Source organism: Lineus longissimus, chromosome 14 (genome assembly GCF_910592395.1).
Source record: "Lineus longissimus chromosome 14, tnLinLong1.2, whole genome shotgun sequence".
Taxonomy (NCBI): domain Eukaryota; kingdom Metazoa; phylum Nemertea; class Pilidiophora; order Heteronemertea; family Lineidae; genus Lineus; species Lineus longissimus.
Genome location: NC_088321.1, coordinates 7314515 through 7336092, shown reverse-complemented (window position 1 = coordinate 7336092; position 21578 = coordinate 7314515). Strand labels below are relative to the sequence as shown.

At 41.9% G+C, this 21578-nt stretch overlaps 3 protein-coding genes across 4 annotated transcripts; 1 reads left to right on the top strand and 2 right to left on the bottom strand.

Moving 5' to 3' along the window:
* Positions 1–1519: 1519 nt before the first annotated feature.
* On the top strand, positions 1520–8228 carry LOC135498830 (uncharacterized). 2 transcript variants are annotated; one of them, XM_064789300.1, is made up of 3 exons: positions 1520–1780; positions 3281–3847; positions 6146–8228. In XM_064789300.1, the coding sequence occupies exons 2-3, from the start codon at positions 3283–3285 to the stop codon at positions 7117–7119; spliced, it is 1539 nt and encodes a 512-aa protein (XP_064645370.1). In that variant the 5' UTR covers positions 1520–1780; positions 3281–3282; the 3' UTR covers positions 7120–8228. The 2 variants fall into 2 exon arrangements, with proteins under 2 accessions (XP_064645370.1, XP_064645369.1); XM_064789299.1 differs by lacking the exon at positions 1520–1780 and having other exon boundaries at positions 2956–3847.
* LOC135499227 (uncharacterized) lies at positions 8170–15824 on the bottom strand. Its single transcript, XM_064789888.1, has 10 exons — positions 15782–15824; positions 15308–15398; positions 14740–14811; positions 14316–14387; positions 13754–13930; positions 11766–11817; positions 11362–11430; positions 9073–9156; positions 8616–8738; positions 8170–8313 (listed from the first exon to the last, which is right to left on the bottom strand). The coding sequence occupies exons 5-10, from the start codon at positions 13858–13860 to the stop codon at positions 8170–8172; spliced, it is 579 nt and encodes a 192-aa protein (XP_064645958.1). The 5' UTR covers positions 13861–13930; positions 14316–14387; positions 14740–14811; positions 15308–15398; positions 15782–15824.
* A 455-nt stretch (positions 15825–16279) lies between these two features.
* On the bottom strand, positions 16280–21309 carry LOC135499073 (uncharacterized). The gene is made up of 4 exons (XM_064789712.1): positions 21273–21309; positions 19683–19856; positions 19268–19404; positions 16280–16315 (listed from the first exon to the last, which is right to left on the bottom strand). Exons 1-4 carry the CDS (start codon positions 21273–21275, stop codon positions 16291–16293), a joined length of 339 nt encoding a protein of 112 aa, XP_064645782.1. The 5' UTR covers positions 21276–21309; the 3' UTR covers positions 16280–16290.
* Positions 21310–21578: the final 269 nt, after the last annotated feature.

Here is a 21578-nt window from a genome sequence, read left to right as displayed (position 1 = left end):
TCCAACTTGACCAACAAATGTGACATGTGCAAACCATAACTTCATATCAACCCATTCATGTATTCATGTACAGGAGACTGCCGGGTTGTGTTTTTCGATCGATATTAGGTTGGATTATCGTACATTTGGGTTTCTTTATGGATTTTGTTGATTAGGTAGGAACTTCTTATGATTCTGTTGTTTACTACAGGGCCTTTTTATGAATTTTCACTAAATTGCTGAGAGGGTTAATCCTGTCGATACCAGGGGGTTAAAATGAAAAATTTATGATATCATATTGTAGGTATGATTGTTAGCTTCAAAATAACTTGTAGTACTTCATTCTCAACTTTTTGTATCTCTTTTGCCAAAAGTCTATACACTATAGGAATACCTGGAAATCTACAGGGAGATGCTGGAAAAAAATTTGTAGACTCGCAGGAGCTAAAGGGTTAAGACCCAAACTCGTCATACAGTTTGTAAATTGTATGTGACCTTACAGGCCAAGTATTCTCAGTCAAGATCCTCCAGGTGGAAAACAAAGTTCTCCAAAATACCATACGCCAATGTCAGAGGGATACATGTACTGTCTTTTCAGTTAGAGTCACACATTATTATATGTCAAATGATTCGAGGTCTTCGTCAAACAGCTCAACATCTGGCCTTGCTGCAGATCTTGGACTCACACATTTCAGACAGAATCTTTCCAGAGCTGGTAAATTGTAATCTGTGATTTCATATGCCCTACAATATTTCACAACCAAGATTCCAAGACAACCGAATGCATAAATGTTACTTGCAATTGAAAATGGCTTCTCTCTGCGCAAAACCTCTGGGACAACAATATTGTCTGCAAGCTTTTTTGTTTGCTTCTCTGTGAGAATTCGGGCAGATTCGATTCTACAAGAATTTTTCCAACTGCACAGAATGACATCTATGCCCTTCTCATTTGCATCCAGCACAACATTATCAGCCTTCAAGTTGTTATGCAAAAACCGTCTTATGAAGAGGTGACTGAGGTGAAAGCCAAATGTGACCGTTGCTTTCACCCATCCCCTCCCACTTAAATGGGAAGGAAAATCCAAAAAACAGTCCGTAGGGTGGTGGAATGAAGTCACCAATGCCGGTTTGTTATCCTTATAATATACTCCAATTGGGAATGGGGTAAATGTGGCATTGATACAGGACAGCACCCGAAACTCTCGGTTGACAACGGATGCATAGTTCTCATCACTGTATTGCTTAGCAGCGAACCTATTGACAGTGTGGCAGGCGGCTTTGTATATTTGGCAAGTGTCTCCAACTTTAATACTTTCATCAGCTTTACATTGATGATAGGAACAATGACGTTGTCTATGTCACAGTCTGTATTGAAAAATACGTTGCTAAAAACACTCTCTTCAACCTGCTTGACAGCATATGACGACACTTGCTCCGCCATTCGAAAGTGGGTACAAATTCATCGTTCATTCCGCACTGAGGCCATGAATTGCACGTTGTTGTACTGTTCATATAGGCCCATTATGCGGACGAACCAGTCCAGGCATAATTGATTTTATGATTGAAGCAAGAGTGACTAATTTCTATTTATAACTGTGCTGACTCTGCATGTTATCATCAGGGGCAGCGGTGCAGATTCTGGGAATCGGCGGGATCTTTCAGCCAATCAGGGGGCCGTCTTTCCCCGGCCTATTTACCCACGCGGATGAATCTCGCGCGAACCCGCCATTCCAGGAACTTGCTTCAGATTAGCAAGACAACTTCTGTGATTTTTCGCTAATTTCTGGAATCGTTTCACTCGGTAGTATAATATTTATATATTCTGTCGATCTTGTTAGGGGTACATTTCAGGTACAGCCACTTAGGGTGGACGTGTCACCTGCTTAAGTGCCTATTATCGACTTTTTTCTACCGACTTTTTCCACTGCTCGGTATTCCGTGTACATTTGCAGTGCATTCCATCCCCTCACGTACTTTTCCTTTGTCTTCAGTTGGCGCTATGGCGGCCCATCTTGTGCATGCTGCCGGCGTTGGTAACTACCAACGAAGACCTCAGACTCGCGTATCTGTAGTGGGACATAGCTACGTGAGGCGTTTGATGGAATTTTCACGCGATTTCGCGTCAAAAGAGGCTTTTGTTGATGTGCACCCAGCCCAACCTCGGCCCAACTTGTTTGATCTGGATGACTGTGCCATCCGTTGGCATCACATCAGTGGGGGCACCGTCTCATCTCTGTCCAAGAATCAGGCTGTATGGCGCAATTTACGAGCTTTCCAGCCTAACATTCTGTTCCTACAGATTGGATCTAATGACTTGGATGGGATGGGTTGGGGTGCTCAGCCCATGCATGTGGCATATGCTGTGTCCGAGTTGGTTGATGAATATGTCAGGGAATTACCTGGCTTATCTAAGGTTTTTGTCGGCCAACTCATCCAACGACTAAGGACCCGTACCAGACATCTTTCAGTGTCTGATTACAACGCCAGGATACATCAGACCAATGGATACGTCCGTAATTTCTGTAACCCCAATGGTACAGTGCCGGTCATCTTCTGGCGCCACAAGGGTCTATCACGGTCGACACAGCATGTCCATCATATTGACGGGACCCACCTCAATGACCTGGGTCATCTTAAACTCTACAGGAGCATTCGCGGTGCTGTCAGATCTTGTGCCGTAGGAGCCCGCGGCTAGGAATATACATGTAGGCCAGTTACAGCTGCGTAGCCTTTTGGGGTATGCGTCTCATGAGCTACTCTGGTTTTGCTCAATCTATCGTACATTAGAGGGCGCCTCAGGCACCCCCCCTCACTTGGCATGGTTTAATTTTCCCTTGCCTCGTCTCAAATTACCTTAGGCTCTTGTGTCCTTGGTTCTTTGGAGCCCCTGGACACCCTGAGCCAACAATTTATTAATCCCTTTTATGGTAACATCCTTGGCTTCTTCGGTCCTTGGATGCACTGTCGGATTAATCAATAAAAATTTTGCGCTCTTGTGTTCTTGGCATATTTTGCCCCTGGACACCCGGAGCAATAATCTTTTATTGCGCTCTTGTGTTCTTGGCATATCCTGCCCCTGAACACCCTGAGCTAACTTTCTGTTGCACGGCTGTAACATGCGGCGTTTTTCGTTCTTGTGGCTCTTTGTCACCATGGACATCTTACATTATACTTTAGCCTGGGTCCTATTGGCCTTCTCAGGCATTTATGCTCTTTGTTTTGCATACCTACATGTATGTCACATCAAAGAGTTTTCACCTCTATTTTATGCAAGGTTCTGGATTCCGCTCCCTCGTTTCAGGTATGGCGGCGCAACCGCAAGGCACCAGAGCCAAGGGCAAGAAACGGGCGGCCCCTATGCCTGCAACAGGAAACCAGGCGCCCAGGCCTGCTAGGAGGAGAAGAAATATACCAGCAGCCGCTGGCTCCAGCGATGCCCTCGCCATGTCATCTGGTAGCCAAGACGGCCCCTCGTTGGCGGACAATGCTAGCAGTACCCAAAGCGTACCATCAGTAGCGGACATGTTTGCTGAAATGAAAACCATGATGTCAACCATGGTTACCCTTATAGCAGGACAGCATAACGTCCGCAATGACGGCCCAAACGTCGGAGTTGGAGGGGGCATTAATGCAGTGGCGCAACCCCACGGGAGTGTTGTTACGATGCAGCCAGGTCATGGACTCAGCTCAACTATCCATCCGTACAACCCAATACAGTCGTCACATTCGGTACAGCCGGCTTCCAATTTGGGCGACCCCACAGCAGCCAGCCCGTCGATGAATCTACATGTGCAACAACCTGGAAACATGGAACATTGTAACGCTACTGCAATTCACCTTAACGGGCCCCTTCTGGGGCAGGTAACAGGTACAGCTGTGGCTAATGCAGTTTACCCCGTAGGCTCGCCGTCGTATTCTGCCAGAGACCGAAATGGGTCTATGATATCGGCTGCTAGGCCTCTCTATTATGGTGTGCCCGACAAGGTAAAGGAGAGGGTTTGGGCGGGGAAGTACGTGGATTTCCACGACTTCCAAACCCCATCATACGACAAGCCTCAGAGGCCCAGGTCCACCATTATATCAACAGATGGCGACGGGGAGCCTATTACTCTATCTATTGGAAGGGAGAGGAAGGATAAGCCTCTGTCCATCTTCCAGTGGTTGTCATGTTTTGACATATTCGCGTCGGTACACTGTATGAAGACGCCGGGAGATGCACAGAGGCTTATGCGCTACTCCGCCCTTATTAAAGAAATTTGCGACGACGGAGGGGATTGGCGTTTTTACGATGAAAGTTTTAGGCGATGGCGGGAGGAGGAACCCCTAGAGTGGTCCGAAATTGCCCATGTACTTTTGTACAAGGCACATTCTCGGGGACGGCCGGAGTATAAAGACTCTGACAGGAAGGGATCTTCCGTCAAAAAATCACATGCTCAGTCCTTTCGTCCCGGCCAGTCCTCTGCCTCCTTCCCCAGAGGGTCATGCTGGCGCTTCCAGAAACACGGGAAGTGTGTCAAAGGCGACAAATGCGCCTTCCCCCACACTTGCACCAAGTGCCAGGGTTCTCACCCCAGCTTCCAGTGTAGACACACCCCCACTTTCAAAAAGGACAGCGCCAAGCCTTCAGATTCCAAACAACAGTCCCAAAAATAATCACCTACCCTCCTTGAAAACGCCTCTCCCCTCCCCAGTCAAAGGTGAGATCCTGTGCTCCTATCTTAACGGCTATGACCCTGTTAAGACTAATTATCTTAAGAACGGTTTCTCTGTTGGTTTTAGGTTAAATTACCAGGGTAGTCCTGGCTCATTAGTTTGTGATAATTTGACCTCCTCAAAAATTCATCATGATATTGTATCCTCCAAAATTCAAAAAGAGCTAGCGGCAGGGAGAATAGCTGGTCCTTTCACTAACCCTCCTTTTCCCAATTTTCATGTTTCCCCTTTAGGGGTAGTCCCTAAAAAGACTCCGGGGGAGTTCAGGATGATTCACCATCTCTCATTTCCTGAAGGATCTTCCGTCAATGATGGCATCCCCTTTGAATCCAAACATGTAAATTATGCCTCTATTTGGGAGGCCATTAACAAAATTAAATCACTTACAAATCCAGTTTTCCTTGCAAAAACCGACATCAAGTCGGCTTTTCGTATCATACCTATTCACCCTTCCGATTATCACTTGCTCGGTTTTACCTGGGAGGGCAAATATTATTATGACAAGGTGTTGCCCATGGGGTGTGGCAGCAGTTGCTCCATCTTTGAAGCCCTGAGTACTGCTGTTCAATGGATAGCAGTAAACAAACTAGGTATTTCTGCTATGGTACATATTTTAGATGACTTTTTACTCATTATTCATGGACGAGTTCGATGTGCTCAGAAGTTAGATCTGTTCAAAAAGTTATGTATTGTAGTGGGCATTCCACTTGTTCTTAACAAAACTTTCGGCCCAGAGCAGGTCATGCCGTTTGTGGGCATCGAACTCGATACAATTATTTTTCAAGCCCGCCTCCCCGCTGACAAGTTGGCAAAATGTCGGTCCCAAATCTCATTTCTTCTCAACAGGTCGTCGGTTACCCTGCGGGAATTACAGTCGGTCATTGGGCTTCTCAACTTTGCCTGCTCCGTCGTCCTGCCTGGTCGCGCCTTCCTCCGGCGCCTTATCGACCTCACCATCGGGTTTTCCCGCCCATTTCATCATATCCGCTTGAATTCTGAAGCAAAAGCCGACTTGTCTGTTTGGAACGCATTTCTTGCTAATTTCAACGGTGTTTCCTTTTTTCATGGTGATATCTGGGTTTCTAGCACTAAGCTCAAACTACATACCGACTCTGCTGGGAGTCTGGGTTTTGGGGCGATTTTTGGCTCCCACTGGTTATTTGGAGCTTGGCCCTCACGGTGGAAATCATTTCACATCACCTTTCTAGAATTCTACCCTATTGTAGCCGCTCTGTTTGTATGGGGCCACCTTTGGAAGAACCAATGCATTGTGTTTCTCTCGGATAACCAAGCCGTTGTCCACATTATCAATAAGCAATCGTCCAAGGATAAACGGGTTATGTGTTTGGTTCGTAAGCTTGTTTTGCGTTGTTTACAACTTAATATCCGCTTCAGGGCCGAGCACGTCCCTGGGAAGCTTAACACCTTACCGGATATGATTTCCCGGTTTCAGGTCAATGCGGCACGCCAGTTGGCCCCATGGTTGGACCAAGACCCGTCACTGCTTCCGGAAGATATATCCCCCAGGGGGTTGCTGATTCCTTGAACGTGTTGGTAGGAGGGGTGCTGAGCGAGTCAGCAAAGCAAAGTTACAATAGAGCCTGGACAATATATCTAAATTTTTGTACATACGTGTTACACTGTGATTGTTCTTTGCCATTATCGGTCTCTGATTGTACCTTGTTTGTAGCTTATCTATATTCTAAGAATTATGCGCCAGCAACTATAGCGAGCTACCTGTCGGCCGTCTGCTTCACTATGAAGTGGCATGGGTATCCAGACCCTTCTTCATCCTTTCTAGTCAAGAAACTGCTGGGCGCTGCCCAGAATTTGAAGGGGAGTTCCGACATTCGTCTCCCTATAACAAAACCTATTCTGGTCAGGTTGCTCGCTGCAGTTCCTCGGGTATTCCCCCTTAGGTACCAACAACTTTTAGTGCGCGCCATGTTTTCTACCGCTTTCCATGCATGCCTTAGGATCGGGGAAATGGTACCTAAAACCTGTAACCCGTTATATAGTTCCACTTGTATTCAGCTGGGCGATGTCACCGTTGCACGGGGCGAGGCCACCATTTCCGTCTTGAGGTTCAAGTCCAGCAGGACTCAAGGACCGCAGTTTATACACCTCGCTTCAGGTTCAGCACCCTGCCCTATTGCAGCATTAACAGATTATTTGTCACTTAGGGGGACTACTCCAGGGCCTCTCTTTTTGGCTCCGTCCGGTGCACCCCTCCTCAGGAGGGACTTTGACCGCATGTTGAAACTTGTATTGGCTTTCTGCGGCCTGGACTCGAGTAGGTTCAAAGGCCATTCATTTAGGATCGGTGCTAGTAGCGAAGCAGCACGGCAAGGCAAGTCAGACACTCAAATACGTCTGCTAGGTCGATGGTCTTCTGACGCCTTTCGTAAATACATTCGTATTAATTGATATACCGCAACTTTTGTGTCGGGCCCTCTGTCTCATGCAGGGGCTCGCGACACTACCACTTATGTGTGTGTATCAGGCAGCCAGCCAATGTAATCTGGGTTTTTTCTGTTCAAAGTTGTACTCCTAATTGGTACATCCATCTCTTTAAATTTCAATTTTCTCTATGTAAGTGATGTTCTTCCTTTCGTATCCTTTGTCTCCATCTCACGCGGGACTAGGAGTGAGAGAGGATACACCACACCTGCACATATGTATGTAACTTAAACTTACACCACTTTTATCAGGGACCACAGGGTCTCGTATCCATTTTAACGTGGTCCCAAACGGGTCCATGCAATTTGATCTATTTAAATCCCAAATCTATCAATTCCATATTATATTTTGCATACTTATTTTTATAGGGGCAGTATGGTCTTCTAACAAGGGGTATCTGTCTCAGGCAGTACCACTTGCAGGAGGACCATTCTGGCCCACCTTACCTAGGCCTTTTCAGGGCCTTGTTGGTATCTTCCAGTCAGTTACTTAGGTAACTTCCAGTCAACGTTTCATATCAAATTCTTTTATATGTATTTTTATTCCCTTATAGTCAGTCAACTAAAACCTTGCTCAAGTAAGAATTCATGTACACTAGATACAATTACGTATGTAGTAAATTGGCAATTTGCCATCAACACCATGTACTGCTACATGTAAGCTATACTCAATCCAATTTGGTCAAAATTTTTGTATTTGGGCTTATTTGACAGATTCCTTGTTCACATCCAAAGTCTTCCTTCCCAACTCCGGGGTGTGGCTTTGCCACTTGTTTGGGGCACCCCTCGCTGGTCAGGTGACGTTACGTCACTCTTTTCTCGCGGCTCAGCAGGTCACACACCACTTAGGTCACGTGACCTTTTCTCCACCTGAATTGCGTCATGCAGACTAGATGGGGTCACGTGACTGTTTATTTTCTGGTTTCCCTGCTGAATTAATTAAATGTATGTATTTTGGGGTTACGCCCCCCTTTTCTTTCCGGTATCTGTCAAATAAAAATTTGGCCAAATTGATATACTATATCTGTGTTGTCTTGGTCATTCTTATGATGTCATAAAAGTATTTATAGCGCCTGTCTGTCTTCACAAGTTCATCTTTTAGCCATTCACACTTGTCTTCAAGCTTTTCGTAGTCACTTCTCAGATGTCTTAATTTGGAACTCTGAAAAGGCAAAGGAGCAGCTGTAACCACAACACCCAGGCTCTGCTCAACCAGTGTCCAAAATCTCTCTAGCATTGCCCAAAGCAGACATACATGTAAAGTATTAGGGGTGCTCCTGTATGGTGAGGTTTCAACCTGCTAATCCCCACTTAGGCCACAGCACTGTAACTGGTCCAGCCTGATGATGTGCAAATAGTAATAAATGCATCTTGCATTTGAATCTATACTGATTTGTGGGAAGTTGTTATAACGCTGTGTTTAAACTCAAGTTTTTTTTAACAAGGCCAACTCTGTGAACTTACTTCTTGTGACGGACATTTTTCTGGTGACCTTCTCTCTGTGGAACTTTGCAGACATAACTTCCTTGTTTGAACAGTTATGGCTTCTTTTGTAAGAGTTGAACTACCAGTAGGCGCACCGTGTGACTGTAATAAAAGAAGATACTCATGAGAACAATTGTGTTCATGTCATACATAACTTAGCCAGAACTTTGATCGTTGTCTTCACCAAATGTTTCATTTGGCCTCTATGTTTTTCGGGATTTAAATACCATATTTCATGTACTAAATGCCACAACAAATTTGTTTGAACAGCAAAACCTCATCATCATTGCATCTATTATTGGCGTCGAACTCGTCAATGCCATCATCTTAGTTATTGAAGGAGACATACACCACTTTAAGTTGTTATTTACTCTAACGACCTCAAATTGAATTTCATCTAGTTACATGCTTTCTTGATAAAAATACATGTACTTACGGCAAATTTTGATATCCATGCTTGTGTATATGCGCTAGCAGCACAATGACTCTTATTTGGTGAACTTGTTGACACTACAGCTCCCTGAAAATGCGATCATCGTCATTAGTTTGTAGATGTAATAATGTTTGGCAATTGTTCAGATTTTCATACAGTTCATAAACCGTTATGTCAAGGACATCTCTGTCCTGGGGCCTGATTCACAAAGCACTCTTAAGGACTTACGGGCCCGTAACATACCCTTAGATAACACTTAAGGAGTTAAGTGGTATTCACAAAAGACCCTTAAAATTACGCAAATACATAGTGTAATCGTAACTCTACGTGAGGTACCGGACCCATCTTAGTGTACACTTAGGGCATTTGGTAAGGCAACGCGCGCTAGAATGGCGGCTGTAATATTTGCTGAAGAAGACGTCAGACGACCTCTCCGTCGGGAACGGGTTTTCGGGATCGGTTGCACCCTCTTGATGAATATGACGATGTCGATTTGTTCAAACGGTACAGGATGTATCGGTGATGTAACGGTGATGCCAGTCACATCAGCCAACTTAATGTCTCAAGGGTTGTTTTCGGCACTGGTGAGAAAGGCACAGCAATTCGTTTCATTCCCTCAGCCGGATGCCCAGGAACGTATTATTGAGAGTTTCTACAGCGAGCGACGCAGAATAATCAACACATGTCAAACTTAATGTTAGTATTTTTTATCGGGCGGACCCAACTCCCTCCCCCATGATGAACCAAGCAACATATCAAATTCACGCCGCCCTCATATTCTCGGAAAAAAATATTTAGCTAGCCTTCAGAGCCAGACCATTTATTGCTCTTGGTAATGATAAAGAATAGCCAAAGCCTTTTCATAGGCCTATTGACGTATGTATGAACACGCTTACTTACTTTACGTATTTTCCCTGTGTTTTCGGTAGTAGCATTTTTACCCGCAGTATCTACCCCACCTTCAAGGCCACACACAAGATCTACACTCAGCAAGCCAATGATTTTTTCTTCTGTATCGTTTAAACCATTAGCATTCTCATCACCACCATTCTCGCCGTCATCAGAAAATGGAACATTTCCTGTCACCTGCCTCTTTTTCATTTCGTCATACCCCTTTTTTTTGCCTTTTGCTTCAAGTCCTTCCACTCCTTCTCTCGTCCGGATGCATGGTGCAATAGAACATATCTTCTTGTAATTGTTACGAACTCCCCCTGTGAGTTCAAGTGGGTTGTTGGTTCTATGCAAGATGCGACACTTCTGTGAATGAAGAAACTGAACAAGACTGGTTTTAAGTGTAAAAAAATATAAGTTTGATACAAAATATGTACAGGAATTCTATTCAAGAGTCACTTCAGAATGAGTTTCAGCGCGTGTCGACATTATTGCGTTTCGCGAAAGGGAGCAGACTTCGATACTAGCTAGATTTCGGCACTAAGTTCAGAATATTGAGTAACATCAGTATACAGGCTAGACACGCCTCGTAGATTCCAGAATCATTCGTGCACGTGCAGCTACATTCGGTTCCCTCGTGGACGTCTCGTGACACTCCCGAACCATTCTTTCTCGTACAGCATACTATTTCGTTTCAACCGTTGGCGGCACTCGGCCTCAGCACTGAGCTGGCTTCCTTGTACCCAGCCTAACTCCGGGGCTCCGTCTCAACGTTGCGAGCTTTTTCGTTTGCTCTCAATCACGTTCTGCTTTCTCGGCGTCACTCTCAAGTCTGCTCTCCCTGTGCTCCCTGGGCGCGCGGTATTTTAAGTTTCATAACACACCAAAGTTCATGTAACACAAAGTAACCAAATCTGAATTTGCTTGAAATCACTTCGTTATGCTGTTGCACCAGGTCAGTGAGTTTGTCTATTTCTTTCGGAGAGAAATTGGTTTTTCTAGGTCGTTTTTAGGCCATTGTAATTGGGAAACGCCGTTGGAATGCCACGTAGAAGTCTTCTGTACTGCCATGCAAACCCTTAGGCCATCTGTCACGATTGTGTATAAACATGCAATGCAATGAGCTAAAATACCTTACCCTTTCATTACGAGAGACGTTTTAAAGTTTGCTATAGCAAGCTACGTGTGTTCACTCAGGACTTATTCATTCACTTTGCGTAAGCAATTGCTTAGATAATTCTTAGATAGCTTCATGAATAACACTTAGGGTTCCCTAACCTTTCACGTAAGTTCACCCTATGAGTGCTCTTAGAGTGATCTAAGATCGGAAATCTAAGAGTGCTTTGTGAATCAGGCCCCTGATTATTACCAAGTCTTTCATTCTAAGAAATTTACACTTACATTTAACTGTTCCTGTGTTTCAGTATCTTGTCTGCAGTCATCCTGATGAGAAGAATCAGCAACAGGTGCCTAAAAGCATATATCAACATGCTCTTATTAATTCATATATCATGTCAACACTTTTGATGAACTGACTAATTGAGTTTGGTAGGTCAACAGAGCATAAGGAAATCCACACCTTTCGGAAATCTTTGCAATCCATGTTTTCCATGTTTCAATGTGCACAAAAAATTCTGAATTTTAGGGTTTTTTTTACTATAATAAAGATCTACATTAGTGGTTCCTTCATTCATTTGAAAATTTATAAATCTAACCTGATTTAAAAAAAACCTTAGCAGCAGAGTATGGCCACAACATTTACTAGCTTTTGAAAATACAGATACTCACAATAGGTTTCCGAGTACTTTCATTGTCCAGAAGGCTGCCATCTTGAAAAGAACAGCTAGCAACTTGATCCTGTAGTGCAAAAAGACAAAAAGATTGATTACCATGACCTACCACTACCATAACTGGATCTCTTGTTCAACTGAATAAACCTCCATCGATTAAAAGAATTGGCATTGAAACAAAAGCGATTGGTGGTATAATCTAGTCAAAGAAATTAAGCATCACTGTATGAGAGTAAAGGGGAATACAAGTAAGGACAAGGAAAGGAATAAGTTCCCTCAAAAAAATCATTGATTCTTACTTCAACTAATTGAGCCTTTTTTCTCATCTGTTTGTTCTTTCGTAACCTCTTTTTCTTTTCTGTCCTAGGAGAAGGGAGGGACCGACCCTCTAGGAAAGGGAGGAATCAATCAATTAAGCAGTTGCCATTTATACTTTTTACTTATACATTTTAATTTAAGCTTTCAATATTATTAAAATCTAGGTTGACGACGAGATTTTGCTGGAATAAAACAATATTTATTGAACATGCAAGTGATTTTTCGATGCAATCATTTACCAATAATTTTAATCGTCTCAAATCAGACTGATTTTAAACTGGGGTAAAAGTTCTATTTATCACCTCTGTTGTACATTACACCTTGTGTCAGACAACAGCTTGTGACATTCTGAATTGGCTGACGGTCTTGTCATGCGCCATTAAAAACTTTAGTTTCAGTTATGAGTCATGTATCAACCCCAATTATAGCTGGCACCACTAAATCGTAATACAATGTACAAGTACCATGAGAAATGAGCTGCCATCTAGTCAATGGTGTGGCTTTAACTAGAGACAACTTTGAAAATATTAACATTATTTCGAAAAACATTTCAGATTAACTAGTATGGAACCTCAAATGTATCATTGTTGATACGTGAAGGGTTAACATTGTATCTAATTTGGATAAATTTATGATCAAATAATATAATTCGGGTATGAAAATAAAAAAACCTAGCATTTTCATGATTTATGACAGGATATATTGAGCTATTTGTATGGGGCTACAAATACCCCGAACCAAAGGGCTACAAATACACCTTGGTCAGAAGTGTCTCTGAAAATTTACCTGTAATAATGACAATAAATGCCGCATACAACATTCTCTACACTCAACACTGATCACCTGAACCAAGTTTCAAATATATCAATGCTCTGTAAGTGTGGAAAATTCAGACCTGTAAAAAGTTCGATCCCAACTTTTTTTGTGCATGTGTCTGATTTGTTTACTTCTTATAGCCAAAGCTCTTACATAACATGTCGCATAATCCAAAACTATTTATGTTGTGATACTCAAGAGTCACCTCTTTCATATCCATGCTTGTGTTGGCTGAATAATTCCACGGTTACCGGAATATGAATAAAAAAACATTGCCAGGGGCTACAATTAGACCTGGGCTGCAAATACCCCATTTTACCTTATATACATTTTTTTTTACCTTAAACATGAAGACCTCAAAAATTGTAGCTACAAATCAATCAGATCCAAGTAATCACTCTCCTGAACTGCACTTGATCCGTCTTATAATCTCATGATCCGTCCCCATCATCACCATGCTGCTCCTGCTCTTCCTCCAAACACTGCACCCTTTCAAGGAAGTCACTGACCTCTTCCTCAGGAAGGCCAAGTTCACTAGTGGTGATGCTTTGATGATTGTTAATGACAGATGCAATAAATGTCTGCTCAGGAAATGGCAATTCCACATTGCCCTTGCATGCCTCATATAATTCATTGTGAAGTTCTTCTTTAGAAATTGCCTCAGCAACTACCATTGCCATCTGGCCCTGTGAGAGATAATCCGATGTTGCACAGGCCAACAAAACTTGGTGTTGCTTCCGAAAGACGCGGTCAACATTGACCATCTTCTCCAACAACAAGCACCATTCCTCAAAAACTCGGGAGTGGTGGCAAAACAAGTCAACAGCTTGTTCTTTAAGGTAGAATGGCACACTATCATTAGGACCTACAATTGGTGCTTCTTCCTGCCTAAGTAATGTCCCTTCAACGCATCTTCGTAAACAAGTGACTCTGGTAAACTCTCATCCATGTCCTTTGTGTTGAAGATTTCCGCCATCTTCTTAATATGCCGATTGGTTCTGTTGATGTTTTTCTGCAGTTTAATTGCAATAGCCTGGCCATCTGTACTGTGAGGGTATGAAGGATTCGAGATTAATTCTATAAATTCATCTATAGATTGAAGAATGGACATTGAAATGAAAGCCAAAATTGAACCAGCTGAATTTTCATCACTCAGGACCAGGAATTCAACATGGGGTCCAAAGCTAACAATGTAAAATAACACCAAGAGTCCCATCTTTGAAATTAGATTTCCAGTCAAAGGTCATCAGTCTTTGTGTTTATTACAACATTCAGAAGGGAAGTGATTCCCTGCAAACTTGCCACTGTTTATGATATAAGATAAAGAAAACAACAGACAATGCACTAGTTTATCGCCTCATCAACTGGCGAGACAACAAAAAGGTTAAATGGATGTTTCTAGTCTATGTACTGGCATAATTATTTCTTTACCATTTCAAGATGCAGCCCTCTCAACACTGTGTTTGTTGACAGAATGTAAGATACTGGCCTTGCTGGACAGATCTGAAATTTAAGTATATTTGCAGAGGTTACGGTTTTGGAAGTTTTGAATTACGAAACCAATTTCCACCACACTTGATAGTTCATCTCAGTGGATGCCAGTTTGCCAATGGACTGACTTTTAATCTGATGACCTTGTGCTTTGAAATATCTCATCCTTGGTTGTTTGGCCTTGTTGATACCAGTGAGCAACTGGAGCTACAAAATAATTCACAAAAAGTCATACTATAGCAAAAGGGTAAATTGCAACCAAACTTATGCACCGATTTCCACCAAACTTTTTACTGGCCCACTGATGCTATTTCCTTATAATAATGATGATGATGATGATAATGATATTGATAATGGGTCTTACCTCGTCTCAGTCGCTGACAACTAGCAGGATTCTGTGCCTCTGCAAGCCAGAGTTCTACCTGACTTTCTGACACTAAAAGAGATAAGGATACACTGTTATTGGAACAAAATAAGTGCACAGACATGCCATTACTATTTGTGACTGAAAATGTGCTTCAATGTGTCTGGATTGTGTAATGGCATGCACTTGGTAAATACTCACAGTTACCCTCATAAAATGAATTTTGCATCAGCATGCATATCACTGCATCGGCAAAAACAAGGCTTCAGACATAAGCCCAGGAAAAAAGAAATTCTCTATTACTGAATGTTATCTTTGGTTGATCATAATGATCCACAAACACAACACAAAGTCTGAACTTTAACAGTCATGAATGATTGAACTGCCAGGGATGAGAAAAGATGATATGACCCTCTTTATCAACTTTTACATGTTTCGCTGATGCCAAGCTTGAATTATCCCGAGATGATTGACTGCTGAGAACTGATCTAAGGAGTCAGGCTTGTAATATGCTGCAACTGGTGTTTAGTGTGTTGCAGCTACTGGAATAAGAGAGAAATGCACATACCTTTGAGTTGATCAAGGAGAGCTTTCAATTCCTTTTTTTGTTGTTGACATTACATCCTCAGCTTTCGTCAGCTTTAACGCCAGATACGGACCTGGAAATCATAACAGATATATTCCAAGCACATACTTTGAATTTAAATAACATGCTTGTAGTACCTGATGGTAGATCACAGATATTTTTGGGTATTCAGAAGGATACAAATAACACCACAAATTTTCATTTTGAGGAATCAAGTACTCAACAATGCAATTGAAAAGTGATTGAATACTGCTACATGAAGAAGGATAAGCACATTACTTTGTCTTGTCAGTGCCAAGAAGAAGTTTATACTATCAGCTAAGCTAAAGGTCAACAGTTATGCATCCAATTAGATATGGCCTGACCACAAAACAGCCTAAAAGTTCCCATTCTGATTGAGGCTAAATGCCATCAACGCCACCTGAATACCACTCTGTGTAACTGTTTAAAAGATACCGATCTTTGAGACCTTCTTGTTTGTGTAATAGATCATAGCATCAGTAAGAACATCTATCCTGTGACTGGGGTCATTTCTTTCGTTATCTTCGAGAAACTCCGCAAAAAGGACCACAGACATTACAGTGTCTCACCGACTGTTAACCCAACACCAACAACTCGCCGAGGACTGTACTTAACCTATAAAGAAATCAAAGAGCAGTGTCAGTTGAAGGTGTTGATCCAAAGCCCATTCAGTAATCAGTCTGCACATGTAAAAGAATGATGAACTCTGAAACAACACAGCTGGGGTGATGTCACTTGACTTACTCCTTCCAAAGCCAAATGCAAATACAGTGGAGCGTGTGTTTGTTATGATACATGCGAAATATTAACTAACCAGGATGATTTTCCATACTGAGTGACCAAGGATGGTCACTTTCCAAAAAAATATACTGTGTGAAACCACCTACCTTTAGGTAACTTGTGGCCATAGCAGTGAAATATTGGAATTGTCAGCTTCAACCTATCTAAAAGACTACCAGAACCTGAACTCTGAAAAGGACAATGATTATTATTAGGGTAGGAAATTGTCAAACTAACATGAATGCAGGCTGATCCAACCATCTCTAGCCTGTGATGGGAACACCTTTTGATTCCAAGTTAAAGAGTTGATATAATTTGTATGCAAACCTTAATGAAACGGCCAGGGGCCATTGTGCTCACCGTATAGATATTTGGTGCTTTGGAATTCATCCAGGTTAAGAAACATTGTACATGTATAGTATATAGGTCAAACCAAAGTCGGTATGACATGTGATGTATCGTTGCTTGGAATAAGTACCATTATGGTAACCATAAGAATATCATCAAAAACAAGTCACTAATAAACAAGATATTGCACTTTTTACCAATTTTAGTTTTGGCCTCTTGGTGGCCAAGTTGAGTACCAGATCAGATCGAAATTCGGTGTCCAAGGTGACATGACGTAGGGAGTCATGTGCACCAAATTTCAAGTTCATAGCTATAGCGGTTAAGAAACGTGCCATAGTTACACTAAAAACGACCAATCTCATATGATATGTGATGTATCCCTGCTAGGAGAACCTACCATAAAAATATTATTGAAAACGAATCACTAATAAGCGAGATATCACACTTTCTAGGTTTTCACTTTTGGCCCCCTGGTGGCCAAGTCGAGAATCAAACCAGACTGAAATTCAGGGTCAGAGGTCAGCTGACCTAGAGGGTCCTTTGTACAAAGTCTCAAGTTCATAGCCTTAGGGGTTAACAAACGTGCCACAGTTACGCTAAAATGGCCAATTTAAGCCGTTTGACCTCTGTGACCTTGACAAGAACGTCAAATCAAAAACCCGTATCATATGTGACGTATCCTTGCTAAGAGTATCTACCATAACATTTTTACCAAAAACTAATCCGTAATAAGCGAGATATGGCATTATTCAAATTTTTTGTTTTGGCCCCCTGGTGGCCCAGTTAAGAATCAGACCAGACCGAAAATCAGTGTCACAGGTCATCTGACCTAGGGAGTCATGTGTACCAGGTTTAAAGTTCATAGCTTTAGTGGTTAAGAAACGTGCCACCGTTACACACAAACGGCCAATTCACACCATTTGACCTCTGTGACCTTGAAAATAAGGTCAAATCAAAAACCGTAGGATATGTGATGTATCCTTGCTCTGAGTACCTACCATTAAAATAGAATCGAAAACAAGTCACTATTAAGCGAGATATTGCACTTTTTACTTTTTTTAGTTTTGGCCCCCTGGTGGCCAAGTCGAGAATCAGATCAGACTGAAATTCGGTGTCAGAGGTTAAATGATGTAGGGAATCAGGTGCACCAAATTTCAAGTTCATAGCTTTATTGGTTAAGAAACGTGCCCCAGTTACACTCAAACGGCAAATTTACGCCATTTGACCTCTGTGACCTTGAAAAGTAGGGCCAAATTAAAAACACCTATGATATGTGATATACCCTTGCTAGGAAAACCTACCATAAACATTTCATCAAAAACAAATCACTAATAAGCGAGATATCACACTTTTTAGATTTCCACTTTTGGCCCCCTGGTGGCCCCAAAGTTAGGAATCAGATCGAACCAAAATTCAGCACCAGAGGCTATGTGATATAGGGGGTTATATGTACCAAGTTTCAAGTTCATAGCTTTAGTGGTTAAGAAACGTGCCATAGTTTACACTCTAATGGCCAATTTACGCCATATGACCTCTGTGACCTTGAAAACAAAGTCAAATTAAAAACCCGTACAATATAAAATGTATATTTGCTATGAGTACCTACAACAAAAGTTTTATCGAAAACAAGTCACTTATAAGCGAGATATCACACTTTTTAGATTTCCACTTTTGGCCCCCTGGTGGCAAAGTTAGGAATCAGATCGAACCAAAATTCAGCACCAGAGGCTATGTGATATAGGGGGTTATATGTACCAAGTTTCAAGTTCATAGCTTTAGTGGTTAAGAAACGTGCCATAGTTTACACTCTAATGGCCAATTTACGCCATATGACCTCTGTGACCTTGAAAACAAGGTCAAATTAAAAACCCGTAAAATATAAAATGTATATTTGCTATGAGTACCTACAACAAAAGTTTTATCGAAAACAAGTCACTAATAAGCGAGATATCACACTTTTTAGATATCGACATTTGGCCCCCTGGTGGCCAAACAGAGAATCAGATCGGACCGAAAATCAGTGTCAGAGGTGAGCTGACCTAGGGAATTCTGTGTACAAAGTTTCAAGTTCATAGCCCTAGCAGTTAAGAAACGTGCCACTGTTAGGATACGACGACGACGACAGACACAGCGCTATCATATAGACTCCCCTTACGGTGAGCCAAAAATCAAGAAGCTAATTCTTATCCAAATATTGTATCGAAGAATGGGTTTTTGATCTGCGACTAGATGTATCTTCATAAAGCTTTATCAAAACACCATACAGAAAAAGGCAGCAACTGATTACTGAAATAGATGCCAGCCAAACTAGTTAGATCATTATGAATATGATAAGAAGGCCTATGCCAGGGGCATGATCTGCAACTGAATATTTACTGAAATTCTTACAGCAACTATCTGCAACAAAACAAACCCACAGCGTGTGCAGCAGGCAGCAACTTTTCAGTTTTAGTGATTGGGTTATTAAAGGTTAAAGGTTGAACAGTCAATAGGGATTGGTGTCAAAATATCTTCTTCTTCAGTGTTTGCTCTGCACTTGGAGGTGATTTTCTCCAGGGAGTATTCCTCCTCCAAGGCAGGATGATCATTTATACGTGACACTACGGTTATGCGCCAATTAGATAAAGGGAAAATAGTTGCACATCAAACACTCTTTCAGCTAAACCGTACTTGAAAATCACAATGCAAAACATTTCCGAACAGTCACATGTATGACAATATTTTTGAAATATCACTTTGATACAACACATCTTAGTCATATTGACTGAGGAAAACAGCAAATCAAACCGTTACCTCTCTCCATGTTTTAGGCTAAACATAATGACGGGCACTTCATGACGACATGCTGAGCCAAAAACTGCTGTCTCATCCAATTTTTCGTATGGACTATTTGTCCTCAAAGTATTTCCACCCTTGAAATTGCTGCAAGCCTGAAGATTAAAAATGCAATAACAGTACAATGGAAAACAATGGTTATCATTCAATAAATGCTAATTTTAAACCACAATGAAAATAAATGTGGCACATAAAAAAACTGCAAACTTCATAATCTATTTAACAAGTGGAATCATGAAAATGGATAAAATCAGAACATTAAGTGCCAGTAATTTATTTGAAAGCGCATTGTACGAACAAATACATTGAGAATAAGTTTCTAAGGCATTCAAAATGATGCTGACAATTGAAAGGTTGATTAACACGATCTTACGTAGCCAGCTTTCTTCATGTTTCCGTTATGTTTTTGAACAAACTCATCAACCTCACTCTGATTAGAAAAGAAGTGACCCGCATGCTTCGGCTCGGAAAAACTGACACCAGACGACTTTTTCCGCACAAGCCCAAAGTTACCATCCATTGAAATTATCACTGGATAATCATCTTCCTGCAGTAAAAAAAAAACAAAAACATACTTTATCAAAATTGACACTTATATGATTTAGTCAAACAGACACAACATTTTTTATAAACACTTCTTGCAATCACAATCCTACACGTATGCCCGCTGTACACGATCCCTCAAAATTGGATGAAAAAAATTTGACCGAAAAGATTGATCGTGTATGGTGGGAAATTGGATGAAATATTTTCCATCAATCAAAGATTGATGAAATAGAGCCGGTCCTATTTTTGAATGACGAATTGATAAAATTTGACCGTGTACAGCGGGCATGGATATTTATTGAACAATTAACCCTATTGAATTGAATTGTTCGTGGGTTCACCGAAATCAATGATCGTCCATTCCTCCTTCATGATGACGGTGGTTATGCAATTTGTAATGCAAGGCCTAGATTCCACAGTTTGCCTCTCATAGACGACAACATGGGCTGGACGCAGAGGGCAGTGGAAATCATGATAGAGTCGTATAGGGCCCACCCAATCCTATACAACACCAAAGATGCCCTGTACCACAATCGCGTTAAGAAGGAACTGGCCTACCAAGAGGTACTTGAGGATGTCTGCAAGGAAAAGAGTGACTGCACGGTTGATGACGTGAAGAAAAAAATGAACGGGCTACGTAGCAACTTTGCTAGGGAAATGGAGAAGATAAACAAGACCAAAAGAAGTGGTGCTGCGGCAAAGGATGTGCACAAGCCAACCGTATGGTGGTTCCAGAAGCTGCTCTTTCTTAACGATCAGCAAATATCTCTTCATCCATACGCAGATAGTTTTTGTAAGAAGCGGGGTCTTCCAGCCTGAGCTCCTCGTTTAGCATGGCATATGCCCCTTTGGATGCTCTTCGAAGGATCCATGGCCGTGTCCAATATCGGCGTCGTCGTCGTCGTTTCTTCTTCAATGCGGCCATGGCTATTGCCATAGCAGCAACGGCAGCTGACGCAGCAACGGCCACAAGCAGTCTTGACTGCACGGGAGCCATTTTGTGAATGATTGGATGAAAATGATTGACCGTGTATGGCGGGACCCTCTACATACAAATTTGACCAAAAAGATTGATGAAAAAGTTTGATGAAAATGATTGACCGTGTACAGCGGCCATTAGAAACAAGTTGTTAACCTAAATTCCCATCAGCAAAGGTCAGCAAAGGCCCATAGTGACACCCCTCCTTGTCATTTCTGTTGAATATCTTTTGTCTGCAGCCAATTTTGTTCAGGTGGGCCACCAGAACATATTCAATCTTTGACCAATAAACATGCCCCCATAATAGAGTCTTTAAAGGACCACCATTGGAACCATTATCACGCTGTTGGCTGAAGAGTCAACCTCAACTCTACAGTAGCAGTAACAGTGCATATACACAATGGACAGCAAATAATAATAATTCTCAGATAGTCTTACCATTGGACAAGCAGGACACACTGTTCCATCACCAAAATCAGGCAGATATTCACACTGGTATATGAAAGCCCTTTATTCCTCGAAGCTTTCATTTATCAGGACTCTGTAGATATTCTGGATTGCCTGTGAATTTAGAGAAATTTCAATAAAGATCAGCAAGTCTGGTTTAAAGCCATAAAGGGGGATACAAAAGATTCGTTTTATTAAAATTAAAAGATTACTTTTGGCTCCTAGCCCCCAACATTCAATTAGGCAAAAATAGTGAATTTCACAGCAGGGATTTCGATTATATCAAATCTTATTGGA

Bases quoted from the DNA above. Each gene is read 5' to 3' on its own strand.
- LOC135498830 (XM_064789299.1), top strand. From the start codon at position 3,187: ATGCTCTTTGTTTTGCATACCTACATGTATGTCACATCAAAGAGTTTT. The intron at 3,848-6,145 runs GTACAGCTGTGG...TCCCGGTTTCAG, and splicing joins CCTTCTGGGGCAGGTAACAG to GTCAATGCGGCACGCCAGTT.
- LOC135499227 (XM_064789888.1), bottom strand. From the start codon at position 13,860: ATGGCGGAAATCTTCAACACAAAGGACATGGATGAGAGTTTACCAGAG. The intron at 11,431-11,765 runs GTACTCGGAAAC...ATATGCTTTTAG, and splicing joins CAGCCTTCTGGACAATGAAA to GCACCTGTTGCTGATTCTTC. The intron at 8,739-9,072 runs GTAAGTACATGT...CTTTTATTACAG, and splicing joins CATGGATATCAAAATTTGCC to TCACACGGTGCGCCTACTGG.
- LOC135499073 (XM_064789712.1), bottom strand. The intron at 19,405-19,682 runs GTAAGATCGTGT...TTTAATCTTCAG, and splicing joins ACATGAAGAAAGCTGGCTAC to GCTTGCAGCAATTTCAAGGG. The intron at 16,316-19,267 runs GTAACGGTTTGA...TGTCCTTTTCAG, and splicing joins AGCCTAAAACATGGAGAGAG to AGTTCAGGTTCTGGTAGTCT.